Source organism: Chrysemys picta, chromosome 2 (assembly GCF_011386835.1).
Source record: "Chrysemys picta bellii isolate R12L10 chromosome 2, ASM1138683v2, whole genome shotgun sequence".
Lineage (NCBI taxonomy): Eukaryota > Metazoa > Chordata > Testudines > Emydidae > Chrysemys > Chrysemys picta.
In genome coordinates, this window is record NC_088792.1 from 170,840,356 (window position 1) to 170,857,637 (window position 17,282).

Below are 17,282 nucleotides of genomic sequence, written 5' to 3' on the forward strand. Positions count from 1 at the left end.
TCTAAACAAAAAAAAAAAAAAGAGAGAGACACACATTATCGCCTTATAAATTAAGTTGCCAAAGTAAAACCAAAGTTGGTGTGTCCCTACAAAGTGGGATGATAGATTCAGAAACTGTGGCAGGAGACTATGCCCACACTTTAAAATACTGGGTGCACTGACTCATTGGCTCACCCAGTCTAAAGGCTGAAAACAAAAACTCATCTCCCATTTTCTTTGAAAGCAGCAGAAGAAATGGATGACTTGACCAACTGGCTGTTCACTTTCCTGAATTCGTCCTTTAGCTCCACTCAGCGAGGTATTCCCCACAATGAATTTAGGCAGCGATTCCACATGTTAATTGGACCACTCACACACTTAAGATTGACATATGCTTAAGTACCTTGCTAAATCAAGGCCTTGCAGAAGAATGCAGGAGAAGCCAATTTTCATTTCTACCTTCTACAATTGTCAGTCAATGCATCCAGGATTCATAAATGCAGGTCAGATCTGCCACTTGTTTGCAAGGGAGGGACATAAATACAACTTAAAAAAAAAACATTCATTTTTGGTTTTAAAAAAGTTTGCAATTACTGTATTTTCCTGTGAAGCAAATTTGAGCTAGGGTCCTTGAACATGCTACTTTTAAAATAAAACAACCTCCTCCCCTGCTAGGCTCCTCTCCCCCAGATATATAAATATTTGTGGATGTTCTGAAAAATTATTTAGATAAAGAAAAACATTTTGGGGGAATAAACTTGAGGGTAACATTAGAGTCACAGATTTCAACTGAGAACTTAGTAACAGTTTTCAAGCTGATGAATCTTCCCACAAAAGGTAAGAGGTCCTGCCATTAGGCTAGGGTAAACTGCATTTCAAAATTAATGCTGAAAGCAGTCATCATATTCTTGGCCTCTCCTTATTATTCTGTGCCATCAGTCCTTTAGAATTAAACTGCCTATTACATAGGTGTGGAATGTTTCCTTATTTATATGGAGATATACCTATCTCATAGAACTGGAAGGGACCCTGAAAGGTCATTGAGTCCAACCCCCTATCTTCACTAACAGGACCAAGTACTGATTTTGCCCCAGATCCCTAAGTGGCCCCCTCAAAGACTGAACTCACAACCCTGGGTTTAGCAGGCCAATGCTCAAACCACTAAGCTATCCCTCCCCCATTTCCCCAGCAGTTTCCTCTGAGTTCCCTTCTTTTTCATTTATGCATTTTGCTATAATGCTTGTAGCCAGAGCTAACAGCATACTATACAATTTTTGTAGTGTATCAAGCTACAATGAAGCCAAAAAATATATACTCTAGTGGAGACATAATAGGAGCCCAAAGTACAACTACTCCCAAGAATGTAGTTGCTTACACAGACAAGCTCGAGGAAATGTGCCAACTACTATGGTGTTTTCCAACAAATTTAGTTATAGTGTATTCTGGGGATGAAATGAAATCTGAATACTACTAAGATCCACTATGGTATAAGGAGAAAAAAGCACCAGATATTGTATGGACATCTGAAATGAAATTAAGTTCCTAAATTTTTACAACATAAGCAGGCTATATTGTCAGTGTTACACTGAAGCTTGTTTTTTAGATGAATTAAAAGTATTTCCCATCAGAACACAACACAATAAATTGGAGGAGACATTTAAGCAAGGTAATAGTCTGTTTCCTCATACTGGCACAATATACAAGTACTTCTTGTTTAGTCTTCTTTGCTAATAGCCAATATGAGCATTGCTCCCACACCTATTTAATTCAATGGCATTTACTTAAGTGAGAACAGGATTGGTCCCATAGTTTGAAGTCTACAACTTTAGCACCAATGCGAAGCAAGGGGCAGGACTGGGAGCAACTGCTATTATAGAGCGAGACAGCCAGCTGGGATGGCTGGAAAGGAACTAAATGTGCTCATTTCACAGCCTTGCTACAGATACCTACCCTGTCAACAGCCCCGGGACACCAGCCAGGAGAGCAGTTCCCTGGGATGGGTTTACAAAACCTGTGATCTGCCCCAGCCCCACTAGGAGTGTGAGCAGATATATTACTGAACTAGTCTTGTGGCACCCCATTCTGCCTGGGAGACAGAAGGTCAAATCAGCTTCAGACTAAAGGAAGCTGGCAGGGTAGCAGATGAGCATGGCTCAACTGTGGCAATGGCTGTGGAGATTGTAAAAATTTAAAAATTGATAATACTTAGCTATGGGAAGATTCTAATATGCTTACTCATCTTGGGTGACTCCAAAAATAGCCTGCTATAGACTACTTGAGGAGTAAGGTATTGATCACCGTAAACAACAGTGTCAGAATCTGGCTGGTAGCACCTACAGAACCCAATTCAGATCAGGTGTAAACAGGCACAAGGCGATTGAATTATACTTCCTGAAAGCAGAGCTGTGCCTGCTTACACTAGGACTGAATTTGTCCCTTTATCTTCAAACTGCTTTACAAATACAATGGGTCGATTCTGATCTCACTTTCACCAGTATCACTCCATTGACCTCAATGAAGTTACTCCTAATGAGAGCTGGGTAAAATTTTTTGTCCTAATTTTTTTTTGGCCAAAAAAACCCCCACAACAACAACAAAAACAAAACAACAAATCATCATATTGGGGATACCAAAACATTCTATGAATTTATGTTTTCACCAAATTGTTTGTGTCCAGCTCCTGCCCCCGTGCCCCCCAAAAATGTTATGAAAAAGTGGAAACATTTTCTTTAACATTTTGATTTTTTGTTTCCATATGACTTTTTGTTTCAATGTTTCCTTCCATTTTATTTAAAAAATTAAAAAATGTACAAATTGCTCAAAATCTAAATGACATTTAGTTTTGGATTGACCACAACATTTCATTCAACCCCAAATGCAATGTTTTCCAACGTCTCAATTATCCAAAATGTTTGGGTTTGGACTGACCTTAAATGATTTTTTCCCCCCTCGAATTGCCAACAAACCAAAAAATCCCTTATTTGCACAACTCTACTCCTGATTTACACCAGTGCAAGATCAGAATCAAGCCCATTATGTTTGGAGATTGGTTCTTAATGACAGCAGAGATAATCACTTTTCCTTATCTGTTTTTAATTTTAAACTCTGCGCTGTTGTAGAAGCCATCTTGATTCTTAGTTAAGATCTGAACTAAATCTCACTGAAGTCAATGGAAAGCCTTTCATTGACTTCAATAGGCTTTAGCTTAGGCCCCAAAGGATTAGGAGGGGACATATAAAATGTAACCAAATATTCAAATAGTTCAGATGATGCCTCAATTGCTAATTAGAAGGGGGGGGAGGGGAATCAGTTACAGCACATTTTACACCCAAGAGACCAGAATCCCAATCTGCAAATATTTTGTGCCTTCTCATGATGAAGTTTTGAATAAAGCAAATACAAGGGATTGGTTAAAAACGGATAAAAATAAACCCAATGAAATGTAAAACAAATTACAAGGACAGCTTGCTATGTTTTGGTGTTAAACATTACCTACATTAATGTAGCATAGGATTGCACACACAAACCCAAGCAACAGTGGCTAAATGCTCTCTGCCCTAAATTTTCTAGGCAACAGTGTCCCAGATAACCTATGGCGGGGGGGAAATGTTGGTAACTGGCTAACGGCAAGCTTAAAAAAAAAAAAGGAAGGTTATCACATTGAAATACAAAATTGTTCAGGATTTTGCAGACTCAAAACTTATTTGTAACAGCAAAGTTATTCTCTGCTTGAGCTACTGGTGTGGACGTCCCTTTGCTGTCTCTTTACTAAAATTGGGTGTCCCATGGCAGATAAGCAAAAATCTAAATCCCCACATTAAAGTATCATAAATCACAGCACAGCTTACTCAAATTGCAAACTTGGATTTAAGCAGCTGGGCCATTATAGACATTCATAAGAGGTTTTTTTTGTTTTTGTTTTTTTAATTTGAACAGTCAGGGTCCACTGGTAGATAACAATGGCATTTCTTTGAAAGGTTCTATTTACATGCTCTGTCTGCTCATTTTTTTATGAGCAAGGTTATTGAAATGTATAAAAGAACCTAAGTTACTAGCACACTTGTGGGTAAAATATAAATAATACATAATAAAATAAAATAAGATGGGTTAGCAAGAGAGTCAGTATCTTTTTGGTTCATAAAAGAATAGAGCAGAGGGACAACGCTGCAAACATATCCATGACCTTAACAAACCCAACTGTGCAAGCAGGCTTTTAAAAACTATACCCCTTTTGGAAATAATGACAAACCTTTCAGTAGCAGGGAAACTTAAAAAAACAATCCAATCTGAAGGTACATTAATTTGGTCCCATCGATTTTGACCACACCCCCTCCAACATACAAATTCAGTCAGGGCTGAATTCAACATAATTTGTCTAGTCTCTCTAGCGCACACACACATACACACACACACCTCTCTCTCTACCATTGTCAGCAACAGATCCCCTTGAACTGGGACCAAACGTAGATGGGATAAAAACAATTTCAGCAATGTTACAGAAAGTTTGAGACTTGAGAGTGGGTGGATATTAACTGTGTCTCTGGGTACTCTCTTTTTCTTGTTCTTGTTTTTGAAGATAAGAAAAATAATGGAATAAGACTCTTTATGGAGTGTTTCTCATACACCTTAACTGTATATATGCTCATATTATTCAACTTCAGTTGAATGACATGATTGGGGTTCATGTGTATTTTAATATTGTTATTTAGCTGGTTGGTAGGACTGAAAAGACTTACTTTTCTTAGCAAGAAGGATATTGAGGCTTTTCTATGAATAGGAGATGGTACAGCCCATTCTGAAGTTTACAATTTATGGTAAGCATTCTTGATATTGCTAGTTTTGGTTTTAAGGGGGTAATGTAAGACTGCTACCCTATTTCAAAGGACTGAAAAAACAACGATGGGGCTTATTCAGGAAAATTCTTAACTGATACTTTTAAGACAATTAAGGGGCCTACAGAAATGTTGCAACTCCAGCTACGTGAGTAATGTAGCTGACGTACCTTAGGTCAGGGTCTACACTGCGGGGGGTCGACGGGAGAAAATCTCCCATTGACTTACCTTACTCTTCTCGTTGGGGTTAGAGTACAGGGGTCGACTGGAGAGCGATCTGCAGTCGATTTGGCAGGTCTTTACGAGACCCGCTAAATTGACCGCCGGTGGATCGATCTCAGAGCGTCGATCCCGGCTGTAGTGTAGACCTGGGTAGAAGTTAATAGGTCTAAAGGAGTCTAACTTACACCACCTTATGTATCACTTCTGAATTTAGCCTAAGGTATCTGATGCTATTCCTATTTCAACACATAAACACTTGAGACTATTTCTCTGGCATCTAGGGCTTAGAATCAAGATTTGATACACTTGAAGCTAAATTACATATGGTGTCTCTTAACATTTCTCCATTGAAAAACCTGGCTAAGACGGTAGAGCAAAGTCTTAAGGAAACACAAGTAAGTCTGTACTGGAGACAAGACCAAAGGACAAAAAAAAGCAAGTGTTCTTCTAAAAAAATGGGAAATACAAGATTATCTGGTTATTTGCTGCAAAACATAGTTTTTGATTTCTATTGCTTAGGTTACAAATAAATATTTTAAGATGAGCAGTCTTTTTTTCCCTCCCCTCAAGATGTTTTAAGGTCTTTTAAGCTTTGATAAGATTTTGATGATGTGCCAAATGATTTTACCTTTATCTGCTATACTGTCTCAGTAAACTGATATTGATTTATTAATTTAAATTATTTTTAAAAGCTAGAAAATAAATGTTTAATCCTAGAGAGGTGCTTATTGGTAGATACAGACATTGAACAACAGAAAGCTTTCACTCTCTGCCCAGTCACTGTGTGGTATGAGCAATCATCTTTCTCTCTAAGGTCTTTTTGATTTTGAATGCTGACTGAGGTTCTCCCTTCCCTTCTCTGAAGAGGTTTTTCCCCATCAGACTAATTTCTTAGAGTACTGTATCCACTCACAGTAAGATCCCCCATTATTTCTTTAGTCTAAGTTCTTATTTGATATACTTAGGTCTATCAAAGACAAAAAGCCAAGGAAGATGACAGACGGCAATGTAGTCCTGTTTCTCATCATTAGAGTCATCTTGGTTTAGCAGTGTGGACCACTTGAAGTTTACAGACCAGGAATTTCAGGAAGAACATTTAAAAAAAAAAAAAAAAAAGAAAAGAAACTTCCAGCAGTTTAAATGAGAAGTGATTGAGGCACATTTTAAGATTTTAGTAGAGGAGGGATCAAGATAAAGCTGAATTCTACCAATATTCTGGAAGTGGTGATAGGCAGACATGAGCACAAAGGAAAAGGGATAACTTGAGGGTAATGGGGCTTTGTGTCAGCACAGAAAAATGTTGCAGGACTGCAGACATATATTCATGTTTACAATTCAGGTAGCTTTCTGAAATTAATCAGTCAGTGAATAAAAAGGATGGAAGAAGTGTGGAAGCAGGAAGAAAGAGAGAGAACAGTGACACCAGAAAAAGCTGAAAGTTAACTAACTTAGAAATACATATTTACTTATAAACAGAGAAGGGCTTGAACAAAATCAAAAGAAAACAATCCTGCCCCCCCCCAAAAAAACCCTCTCCCCTCAAGATTCATACAGTGCATTTCAGATCCTATCTCTAATAGAAACTTCATTATTATTCACACAATAAGTACATTTATAAGATGCAAATTTTAATAAGGCACAATTTTTTAACCATAGGAGTAACTAACCATAGGAACAATTTACCAAAGGTCACGGTGGATTCTCCATAACTGCCATTTTTTTAAATCAAAATTGGATTTTTTTCTAAAAGATATGCTCTAGGAATTATTTTGGGGGAAGTTTTATGGCCTCTGTTATACAGGAGGTCAGATTTAATGATCACAGTGGTCTCTTCTAGACTTGGAATCTATGAATTAGAAGCAAATAATTGATCTATTAGCAGACTTTTTGAGGTGAGGGAATATATTGTTGGTTATTATTGGTTGAGCATTGGCAGCATACAGCTCAGCACCTTACAAAAGCTAAACAAAGCCAACTTCTACCAGGACCAGAAACAGAGACACTGTTAGGTGTCCTGCTTATTACCACCAGTAGTTCCAGGGAAGGCCATGTAATTACCCTGGTAAGCACTGTCCCATGGCACCATAGACACCAACCTCCCCCTTTGCCCCTGCCCCCACTCCACTCCTTCCATGAGGCCCCACCCTGCCCCATTCCAACCCCTCCCCCAAAGTCCCCGCCCCAACTCCACCCCCTTCCTGCCAATATTCCAACTCCTTCCCCAAATTCCCTGCCTCCTCCCCTGAGCGTGCCATGTTCTTGCTCCTCCCAGAGCATGCTAATGCTGCCAAACAGCTGTTTGGCGGCAGCCAGGTGGGAAACGCTGGGAGGCAGGCGGAGGAGCAGGGACACGGTGTGCTCACAGGGGAGGAGGAGGTGGGGCAGGAGGTGAGGGGAGCTTGGCTGCCGGTGGGTGCAGAGCAGCCACTAATTTTTCCTGGTGGTTGCTCCAGCCCTGGAGCACCCACCACCAGGGCCAGCTCTGGCTTTTTTGCCACCCCAGGCAAAAAAGCCTCCCGCCGCCCGCCCCCCACCCCCAGCATGGCAGGGGAGGGCGCCGAGCCCGGCCGCGGGCCCGCTCTCCCCAACCAGCCGGAGCGCTGGGGGGAGGGCGGCGAGTCTGCCGCAGCTCTGCTGGCGGCCGGAGCCCCGGGGGGAGGGCGGAGAGCCCGGCCAGGGCTCCGCGCTCCCCGGCGGGCAGAGCGCCGGGGGGGAGGGCGGCGAGCCCAGTCGCGGCCCCGCTTTCCCCAGCGGCCAGAGCCGGAGCGCCGCGCTGCCCCCCTCCTGGTGCCGCCCCAAGCACAAGCTTGGTGGGCTGGTGCCTGGAGCCGGCCCTGCCCACCACAGAGTCAGTGCCTATGCATGGTACTGAAGGCAGCACTGAGCCCTAAGGAAATGCATAGAACAATTAGAATACCTGGAGGCGCTGGACTGCAAGGAACTGTCACTCGTGCAGTTGCAGCCCTGTCCATCCCAGCATATTAGAGGGACAAGGTGGGGGTGACCATATCTTTTATTAGACCAACTTCTGTGGTGAGGACCAGGGCCGCCCAGAGGATTCAGGGGGCCTGGGGTCTTCAGCAGCGGGGGGCCCCCGCTGCCGAATTGCCACCGAAGACCCAGCGCTTTGGCAGCGGGTCCCGGGGCGGAAGGACCCCCCGCAGCAAAAGACCCGGAGCGGAAGAAGCTTCGGGGGCCTGGGCCCCACGAGAGGTTTCCGGGGCCCCTGGAGCAAGTGAAGGACCCCGCTCCAGGGGCCCTAAAAAACTCTCGTGGGGGCCCCTGCAAATTACCCCACTTGCCCCTCCCTTCTGGATGGCCCTGGTGGGGACAGAGACAAGTTTTGGAGCCATAGAGACCTGAAGAAGAGCTCTGTGTGGCTCAAAAGCTTCTCTCTCTCTCACAACAGAAGTTGGTCCAATAAAACATATTACCTCCCGCACTTTGCCTACCTAGTGCAGTATTCATTTAACCAGGTGAGCAAAGAAATTCAGAGCAGGAAAAGAGGATGGGAGGGAAGCTGCGTTTGGGTAAAACTGTCCCCCCGGCCTTCATTGTTGGCCGGGATTTGTGAGGCCCGGTTCAGTGTGCTGGTGCCCCGGTGGAAGACGGGCTGACCACTGGGGAGGAGGTTGTGCGGCCTAGTGACATTCGGGCAGGGGCTCCCTTGGGCCGCTCAAGCAGCCCCGGCGCCACTCACCTTGCCACAGCCAGGGGGCCCCCAGAGAACGAGCGAGGGGATTTCGTGGGCCTCCAGCAGGGACCGCAGCAGGGTCTGTTCTCCCAGCACCTGATCCTGCCCCACGTAGTCCCCCAAGGTGCCCGGCCGCAGCTTATCGGCCAGGGGCTTCCCCTCCAGCTTCTGGGCCACGGTCTCCCCGCTCAGGGCAGCAGCGTGGCTCCCGGGGCTGGCAGCCGGCCCTGCCCCTCGCTCCTGGCCTCGGGCTGCAGCAGCAGCAGGAGCTCCCCTGTGAGCCCCCGCGGCCCCGCCCGGAGTTCCCGGGGTGGCTGCAGCCGCCCGGCCCTTGTGGAACAGGGGGAACACGGGGGCGGCGAGGCCGCTCCCGTCCTCCGGCTCCTCCTCCTCGCTGCTCTCCCCCGGGGGCCCGCAGAGGCGCATTTTCTTGCTGGAGGGCTGCGGGCTCCGCTCCGGCTCGCCGCCCCTCCCCGCGTCCTGCAAGCACCCGTCCAGATGCGAGTTGATGTGCGCGGCGGGCAGCTCCCACAGGCACACGGGGCAGCGCACCAGCGGCGCGTCCTGCTGCACCCCGGCCCCCTCCATGCCCCTGGGCTCTCCGCTCGGGCCGGAGCAACAGCTACTGCAGCCGTCTCCCCCGGCCCCACCCACAGGCGGCCTCTCTTGCTAGAAGCTGGTAAATGCTCCCCCCTCGCTCAAAGTTGCAGGCAGATTCCTTCCTCCACCCCCAGCCGCTGCCCCGCACGCGGGAAACGAAAGTGACCAGCCCGTGTCCTCCTCCTGTAGGTTGCCGCAGCGTGTAGACCTTCGGGAGGTGTAGTCCTGCGGCTGTGCGGGGGGAGGTGTGTTAGCTTCGCTTATTTCCTGCTCTAAAGGAGACACAGAAAGTTGTAACTAACATTCTCCTCTCTCCCCGATTTATTTAGACCTACTCCCTAGCAAATTTATTGCACGGAGGGCCTCGTCTCTGCAGGGATGCGGTAACAATTTGTATAGTGGGGATTGGGGGTGCTGAGAGCCATTGAACCAAACTGTAAGCCCTATATATAATGGAAACCACTTCAAGCCAGGGAGGTGGGGCAGCACCCCTAGTTCCAGCACCTATGGCTTTCTCTGTGTCCTTTCACATATTTGCTGGTGAAAGAGATTGGTTTTCTAGCTGCATAGAGCTCTTAGTCTTCTTCAGGGCTGGGCCATGGGTCAGAGGTGTCCCTGGTACAACACACGTGGCTTCCCCCAAGGGAATATGGCCCAGAGTTTTATAACAAGGATGGGGTTTTTTGCTGGGTCTTAAGAATTGTTGGGTTGCATCTGAAAATCCATATTATTTGAATGTATTCAAACATATTTTTATTCCAGATTATTTTATGTGGGGTTGCTTCTGGTGCCCGTCCCTAATGCTACTCAGTAGTATTTTGAAAAATTAGTAAGCAGAATCCTTAAAAAATTCTTTTGTTCCTTTTTTTAAAGAGCTCAGTCTTTTAAACTGTCACATATTGAAATATTTCTAGTAATAATTTGTCTCAGATTTAGGCCCTGATCTGTACAAGTGCACATGCTTAACTTTGCACATGCAAGCCGTCTCACTTTTTTTTAATCTCCACTCTTTCCTTTCTTTCATTATGCTATGCACTTCTGAGCAATAACCATTGTTACCACTAATACCTGTACCAATAAAACTCACTATCATACCTCAGCTTCAAACAGTGAAAAATCATGAACTTTATTAAACATCCCTGAGATGTATAATATCAACATTGAAATTCACCAAAAGTTTGAGTTCCAGCTGCACACTTCAGACATTTTAAAAATGAATCCTGACTCCTGCAGGCAAATCTTGAAGTGTAACTTCATAGAGTTTCTCTGATTTCACACTCGTGTAAGTGAAATCAGAATTGGGCCCTGTGTGTTTGCTTTTTTTTAGATTCACAGGCCATTTATCAAATTACCTGGACGTTTGTTTTTCCCCCCAAGAAGAGTCAGAAATGTTGTTAGTTTTTTAAAAAAGTCTTCCCATTATCCTACATTGTACAAAACATAGCATAGGTTTAACTAGATAGGAAAGTATAATAACTAGTACAGTTAGCATTGTAGTCCATCACCTAAAGTTGACCTAATGGAAAATCTTTCCAGGTTATATTGTTTTTTCCTCCTATTATAGATTTAGTTTTAATTATTCATTATTATATAACTGTTCCTATCTTGTAAATTTCCAGGTCAGTCTAATGTTAAAGATGTACTGTGCTGGGGTACTGAAATGTAAACAAGTCTGGCTACTATGTAATAGTATCTGTCTTCTGACTTCAATCTTGCAAGTGTCTGGCAAAATACTAGTATGTAGAAAAGGTAACAGATGAAGTTTTGTTTTGAACTCCTGATGAAGGCTTATAGATTATTATTAATACAGTGCCCAAAAGTTTGGAAGGCACATTACAGAATATGGAGTAAAGCAAGTCCTAGTTTAAGAGCTTACAATCTAAAGAAACAGACTGAGAAAGAAAAAGCGTATACATTTTCTTAGCAGTGCCTCTATATTATATTCCTGTCCAGCTCTAAACTACCTTATTTCACTTGGGTTATGGATATGTTGCTATTATGCAAATGATAGAGATAACATTATACACCTCTACCCCCGATATAACGCTGTCCTTGGGAACCAAAAAATCTTACTGCGTTATAGGTGAAACCGCGTTATATCGAACGTGCTTTGATCCACCGGAGCGCGCAGCACCGCCCCCCTGGAGCGCTGCTTTACCGCGTTATATCCGAATTCGTGTTATATCGGGTCGCATTATATTGGGGTAGAGGTGTACATGCCCCTCTCCCACATAATCATGTGAGCATCTGTGGCTCTGTGCAGTTGAAAATATCTGTGGCCTTTAGGCCTTTGTATGCCCAAGAAGACAGCAAATGTTAGCTCTGAGGTAAACGATCCTGGCCAAAGAGGAATGCTGGCCTACTGAAGAAGACTGAAAGGAAAAGCCCCTCAGGAATGAGTTGGAGAGCCATGCTCCACAACACTTAGGTCCATCTTCTCCCTTCTCACCAACACAGCCCAGCCCACAGAGTTACAAGGTAGATTTAGGGCATATTAATCCTGTTTCTGTGGTAACAGATGGCTCTAGGCCCAGTCTCACAGGTTTCTGCTTCGTCAGATTACCAAAAAGTGCTGGGGGTGCTTTGCTATCTATTTATCAGTGTTGTAGGGGTGGTCACTCACTGCTGTTGAATTCCATAATTGTTTGAACCCTGGAAGCCTTCCCTTGTTTGCCATGTTGTTTTAGGAAAGTGTTAAGATAATAATGGAGAGGAGTGAAGTAACATGTGGGCAGTGGGCCCCCCTCTTCTTAACTTTCCTTGCTACCTGCCTCTCTGTACCAGGAAAGATAGTGGAGCAAATTAAGCTATCAATTTGAAAACATCTAGAAGATAATGAGGCGATGAATAACAGTCCTGATAGCTTTCTTTGACAGGATAACAAGCCTTGTGAATGGGGGAAGCAGTATATTTTTAAGAGCAGGTTAGACAAATACCTGTCAGGAATAGTCTAGATAATACTTAGTCCTGCCATGCGTGCAGGGGACTGGAGTAGATGACCTCTCAAGGTCCCTTCCAGTCCTATGATTCTAAAACACAGCCATGAGCCAGGAGGATCACAGCATCTTTAGGCTTGTCACCCCTTTAACATTTTCCCCAGCTGATTGAACATCAGTCATCTAGGGAAAAATGTGCCCTTTTCATTAGGACATGTCACTCTCATGAGACATATTGCCACATTTGGTGATCATGAGCTGGGGAAGGATGTGGTCTTTAAGTGATTACAGAGAGCCTACATAGGCTTTCTATTGCCATTGGGGTACTTCTCTCTCACAGTAGGAAGCACTCTTTGCAGCTGTGTAGTCCAAAAGCATTTCAGAGTGTCTGAGTAATGGGAACTATGGGATTATTTTTACCTGGATTACAGCCTGTCGTTTGTCTAACAGCTTTTAAATATTTTTCTTCACACACTTGCTTAAAGAGATCTTCAAAATATTTTGTGGGTTAAATTCAGTTCTGGAATATACCAGCTGAAGTAGCTAATGATAGAATATCAGGGTTGGAAGGGACCTCAGAGGTCATCTAGTCCAACCTCCTGCTCAAAGCAGGACCAATTCCCCACTAAATCATCCCAGCCAGGGCTTTGTCAAATTCCCCCTCATTCTTCTCTTCTGCAGACTAAATAATCCCAGTTCCCTCAGCCTCGCCTCATAAGTCATGTGCTCCAGCCTCCTAATAATTTTTGTTGCCCTCCGCTGGACTCTTTCCAGTTTTTTCACATCCTTCTTGTAGTATGGGGCCCAAAACTGGACCCAGTACTCTAGATGAAGCCTCACCAATGCCGAATAGAGGGGAATGATCACGTCCCTCAATCTGCTGGCAATGCTGCTACTTATACAGCCCAAAATGCCATTAGCCTTCTTGGCAACAAGGGCACACTGTTGACTCATATCCAGCTTCTCGTCCACTGTAACCTCTAGGTCCTTTTCTGCAGAACTGCTGCCTAGCCACTCAGTCCCTAGTCTGTAGTAGTGCATGGGATTCTTCCGTCCTAAGTGCAGGACTCTGCACTTCCCCTTGTTGAACCTCATGAGATTTCTTTTGGCCCAAATCCTCTAATTTGTCTAGGTCCCTCTGTATCCTGTCCCTACCCTCCAGCATATCTACCACTCCTCCCAGTTTAGTGTCATCTGCAAACTTGCTGAGGGTGCAATCCACGCCATCCTCCAGATCATTAATGAAGATATTGAACAAAACCAGCCCCAGGACTGAACCTTGGGGCACTCCGCTTGATACCAGCTGCCAACTAGACATGGAGCCATTGACCACTACCCGTTGAGCCCGATGATCTAGCCAGCTTTCTATCCACCTTATAGTCCATTCATCCAACCCATACTTCTTTAAGTTGCTGGCAAGAATACTGTGGGAGACCGTATCAAAAGCTTTGCTAAAGTCAAGGAATAACGCATCCACTGCTTTCCCTCATCCACAGAGCCAGTTATCTCATCATAAAAGTAGATTAGTCAGGCATGACTTGCCCTTGGTGAATCCATGCTGACTGTTCCTGATCACTTTCCTCTCCTCAAAGTGCTTCAAAATTGATTCCTTGAGGACCTGCTCCATGATTTTTCCAGGGACTGAGGTGAGGCTGACTGGCCTGTAGTTCCCCAGATCCTCCTCCTTTCCTTTTTTAAAGATGGTCACTACATTAGCCTTTTTGCAGTCATTCGGGACCTCCCCTGATTGCCATGAGTTTTCAAAGATAATGGCCAATGGCTCTGCAATCACATCCACCAACTCCTTTAGCACCCTCGGATGCAGTGCATCTGGCCCCATGGACTTGTGCTTGTCCAGCTTTTCTAAATAGTTCTGAACCACTTCTTTCTCCACAGAGGGCTGGTCACCTCCTCCCTATTCTGTGCTGCCCAGTGCAGTAGTCTGGGAGCTGACCTTCTTTGTGAAGACAGAGGAAAAAAAGCATTGAGTACGTTAGCTTTTTCCACTTTCCCTGTCACTAGTTTGCCTCCCACATTCAGTAAGGGGCCCACACTTTCCTTGACTTTCTTCTTGTTGCTAACATACCTGAGCAATATTTTTATACTCCTCCCTGGTCATTTGTCCAAGCTTCCACTTCTTGTAAGCTTTTTTGTGTTTAAGATCAGCAAGGATTTCACTGTTAAGCCAAGCTGGTCACCTGCCATATTTACTATTCTTTCTACACATCGGGATGGTTTGTTCCTGCAACCTCAATAAGGATTCTTTAAAATACAGCCAGCTCTCCTTTCCCCCTCATGTTATTCTCCCAGGGGATCCTGCCCATCAGTTCCCTGAGGGAGTCAAAGTCTGCTTTTCTGAAGTCCAGGCTCCGTATTCTGCTGCTCTCCTTCCTTTCTTGTGTCGGGATCCTGAACTCGACCATCTCATGGTCACTGCCTCCCAGGTTTCCATCCACTTTTGCTTCCCCTACTAATTCTTCCCTGTTTGTTGAGCAGCAGATCAAGAAGAGCTCTGCCCCTGGTTGGTTTCTCCAGCACTTGCACCAGGAAATTGTCCCCTACACTTTCCAAAAATTTCCTGGATTGTCTGTGCACTGCTGTATTGCTCTCCCAGCAGATATCGGGGTGATTGAAGTCCCCCATGAGAACCAGGGCCTGTGATCTAGTAACTTCTGTTAGTTGCCTGAAGAAAGCCTTGTCAACCTCATCCCCCTGGTCTGGTGGTCTATAGGAGACTCCCACCACGACATCACTCTCGTTGCTCTCACTTCTAAACTTAATCCAGAGACTCTCAGGTTTTTCTGCAGTTTCATACCGGAGCTCTGAGCAGTCATACTGCTCTCTTACATACAATGCAACTCCCCCACCTTTTCTGCCCTGCCTGTCCTTCCCGAACAGTTTATATCTATCCATGACAGTACTACAGTCATGTGAGTTATCCCACCAAGTCTCTGTTATTCCAATCACATAATAATTCCTTGACTGTGCCAGGACTTCCAGTTCTCCCTGTTTGTTTCTCAGGCTTCTTGCATTTGTGTATAGGCACTTAAGATAACTCGCTGATCGTCCTGCTTTCTCAGTATGAGCAGGAGTCCTCCTCTCTTGCGCTCTCCTGCTCATGCTTCCTCCTGGTATCCCACTTACCTCAGGGCTTTGGTCTCCTTTCCCCGGTGAACCTAGTTTAAAAACCTCCTCACTAGGTTAGCCAGCCTGTTTGCGAAGATGCTCTTCCCTCTCTTCGTTAGGTGGAGGCCCTCTCTGCCTAGCAATTCTTCTTCTTGGAACACCATCCCATGGTCAAAGAATCCAAAGCCTTCTCTCTGACAACACCTGCGTAGGCATTCATTGACTTCCACGATTCAACGGTCTCTACCTGGGCCTTTTCCTTCCACAGGGAGGGTGGATGAGAACACCACTTGTGCCTCAAATGCCTTTATCCTTCTTCCCAGAGCCACGTAGTCTGCAGTGATCCGCTCAAGGTCATTCTTGGCAATATCATTGGTGCCCATGTGGAGAAGCAGGAAGGGATAGTGATCCGAGGGCTTGATGAGTCTCGGCAATCTCTCCAACACATTGTGAATCCTAGCTCCTGGCAAGCAGTACACTTCTCGGTTTTCCCAGTTGGGACAGCAGATAGATGACTCAGTCCTTCTTAGGAGGGAGTCCCCGACCATCACCACCTGCCTCCTTCTCTTGGGAGTGGTGGTCGTGGGGAACCCCCATCCCTAGGACAGTGCATCTCATGCCTTCCAATCGGTGGAGTCTCCTCCTGCTCCCTTCCCTCAGATGTATCATCTAGTCCACTCTCCGCATTAGTATCTGTGGAGAGAACATGAAAATGGTTGCTCACCTATATCTGCATTGCTGGTACATGGATGCTCCTCTTTCTTCTTCTGGAGGTCACATGCTGCCAATTTTCTTCACCGTCCTTCTGTCCCTACTGCGCAGCCTGCTCTGATTCTTCAGAATGTTGTGCCCATAGAAGCATATCCTGACATCTGTCTAGGAAATCTTCATTTTCTCTTATGCAACGCAGAGTTGATACTTGTTTCTCCAGACCTTGAACCTTCTCTTCCAATATGGAGACCAGCTTGCACTTTGTACAGACAAAGTCGCTTCTGTCCTGTGGAAGAAAGACAAACATGGCACATCCTGTTCAGGTCACAACAGCTGATCGCTCACCATCCATATTACCTTCCTTCTAAGAGCTTCCTCAGCTGTTGCAGTAACAACTCAGAGAAGCCTGCAAGATGAAAGCCTCAGTGAGCTCTCCCCAGGTGAACTCCCAGTCAAAATCCCTCTGTTTGCCTCTCTGCTGGTTCGCAACTGGCTGCCTTTTTATAACAATCAGGCCCACTCAAGGCTCACCTGGAACAAAGCACTCCCAATTCACACTTTTCAAACAATCAAGCACACAGACAAACTGTCCCCGCAACAGACACTCAGATACTCACCAACACAGCCCCCCAATGCAGCACTTAATGTACCTCCTCTACAGGGCCATCCTTACCCATATGCAAAGTACGCAGCTGCCTAGGGCACCAGGAAACTTGAGGCACCAAATTTCCTGGTGCCCTGCGCAGCTGCGTACTGCTCCAGCCCCTGCTCTGGCTCTTCCCCATGGCCCCCACCTCTGCTTCGCCCCAGTCCTGCCTCTTCCCGCCCCAGCCACGCCTCCACTCCACCCCTTCACCAAAGCCCTCACCCCTTCCCCGCCCCAGCCCTGCCTCTTCCCGCCCCTACTCCACCCCAGCCCCGCCCTCACTCCCCTGAGAGGTGCAGAGACCCAACCCCAGCCATGCCACTGGTGAGTGCTGGGGGGTGGTTCCCTCCTGCCCCCCAAGCCAGCCCCCCACACCCCCGCAGAGGCCTGGGGCCCCCCCCACACCCCACAGGGGGGCTGTGTAGGGCCCCAGAATAGCTAGGGATGGCCCTGCTCCTCTCGGACAGATCCCAGTCAAACTCCCTCTGTTAGCCTCGCCACTGTTTGCAGAGGAAAAAGGCTCCAAGAATCGCTTT

General features: G+C 45.7%; 2 protein-coding genes across 11 annotated transcripts in view; one reads left to right on the forward strand and one right to left on the reverse strand.

The window, feature by feature from the left end:
• WRNIP1 (WRN helicase interacting protein 1) overlaps positions 1–9,315 on the reverse strand; it is a 30,937-nt gene extending 21,622 nt beyond the window's left edge. For both annotated transcript variants that reach the window (XM_065584877.1, XM_008165372.4), the window contains exon 1: positions 8,734–9,315. In XM_065584877.1, the coding sequence (XP_065440949.1) occupies positions 8,734–9,315 (582 nt within the window). The remainder of the gene's footprint in view (positions 1–8,733) is intronic.
• Positions 1–17,282, forward strand: part of MYLK4 (myosin light chain kinase family member 4) — a 125,704-nt gene that overhangs the window by 3,318 nt on the left and 105,104 nt on the right. For 3 of the 9 annotated variants that reach the window (XM_065584871.1, XM_042860591.2, XM_065584876.1), the window contains exon 1: positions 9,266–9,406. The exons of 4 other annotated variants lie outside the window; for them this stretch is intronic. The gene's annotated coding sequence lies outside the window, so the exon portion shown is untranslated. Of the gene's footprint in view, positions 1–9,265; positions 9,407–9,426; positions 9,573–17,282 lie in introns of those variants that run through there. 2 more of the 9 variants (XM_065584873.1, XM_065584872.1) reach the window with 2 other exon arrangements.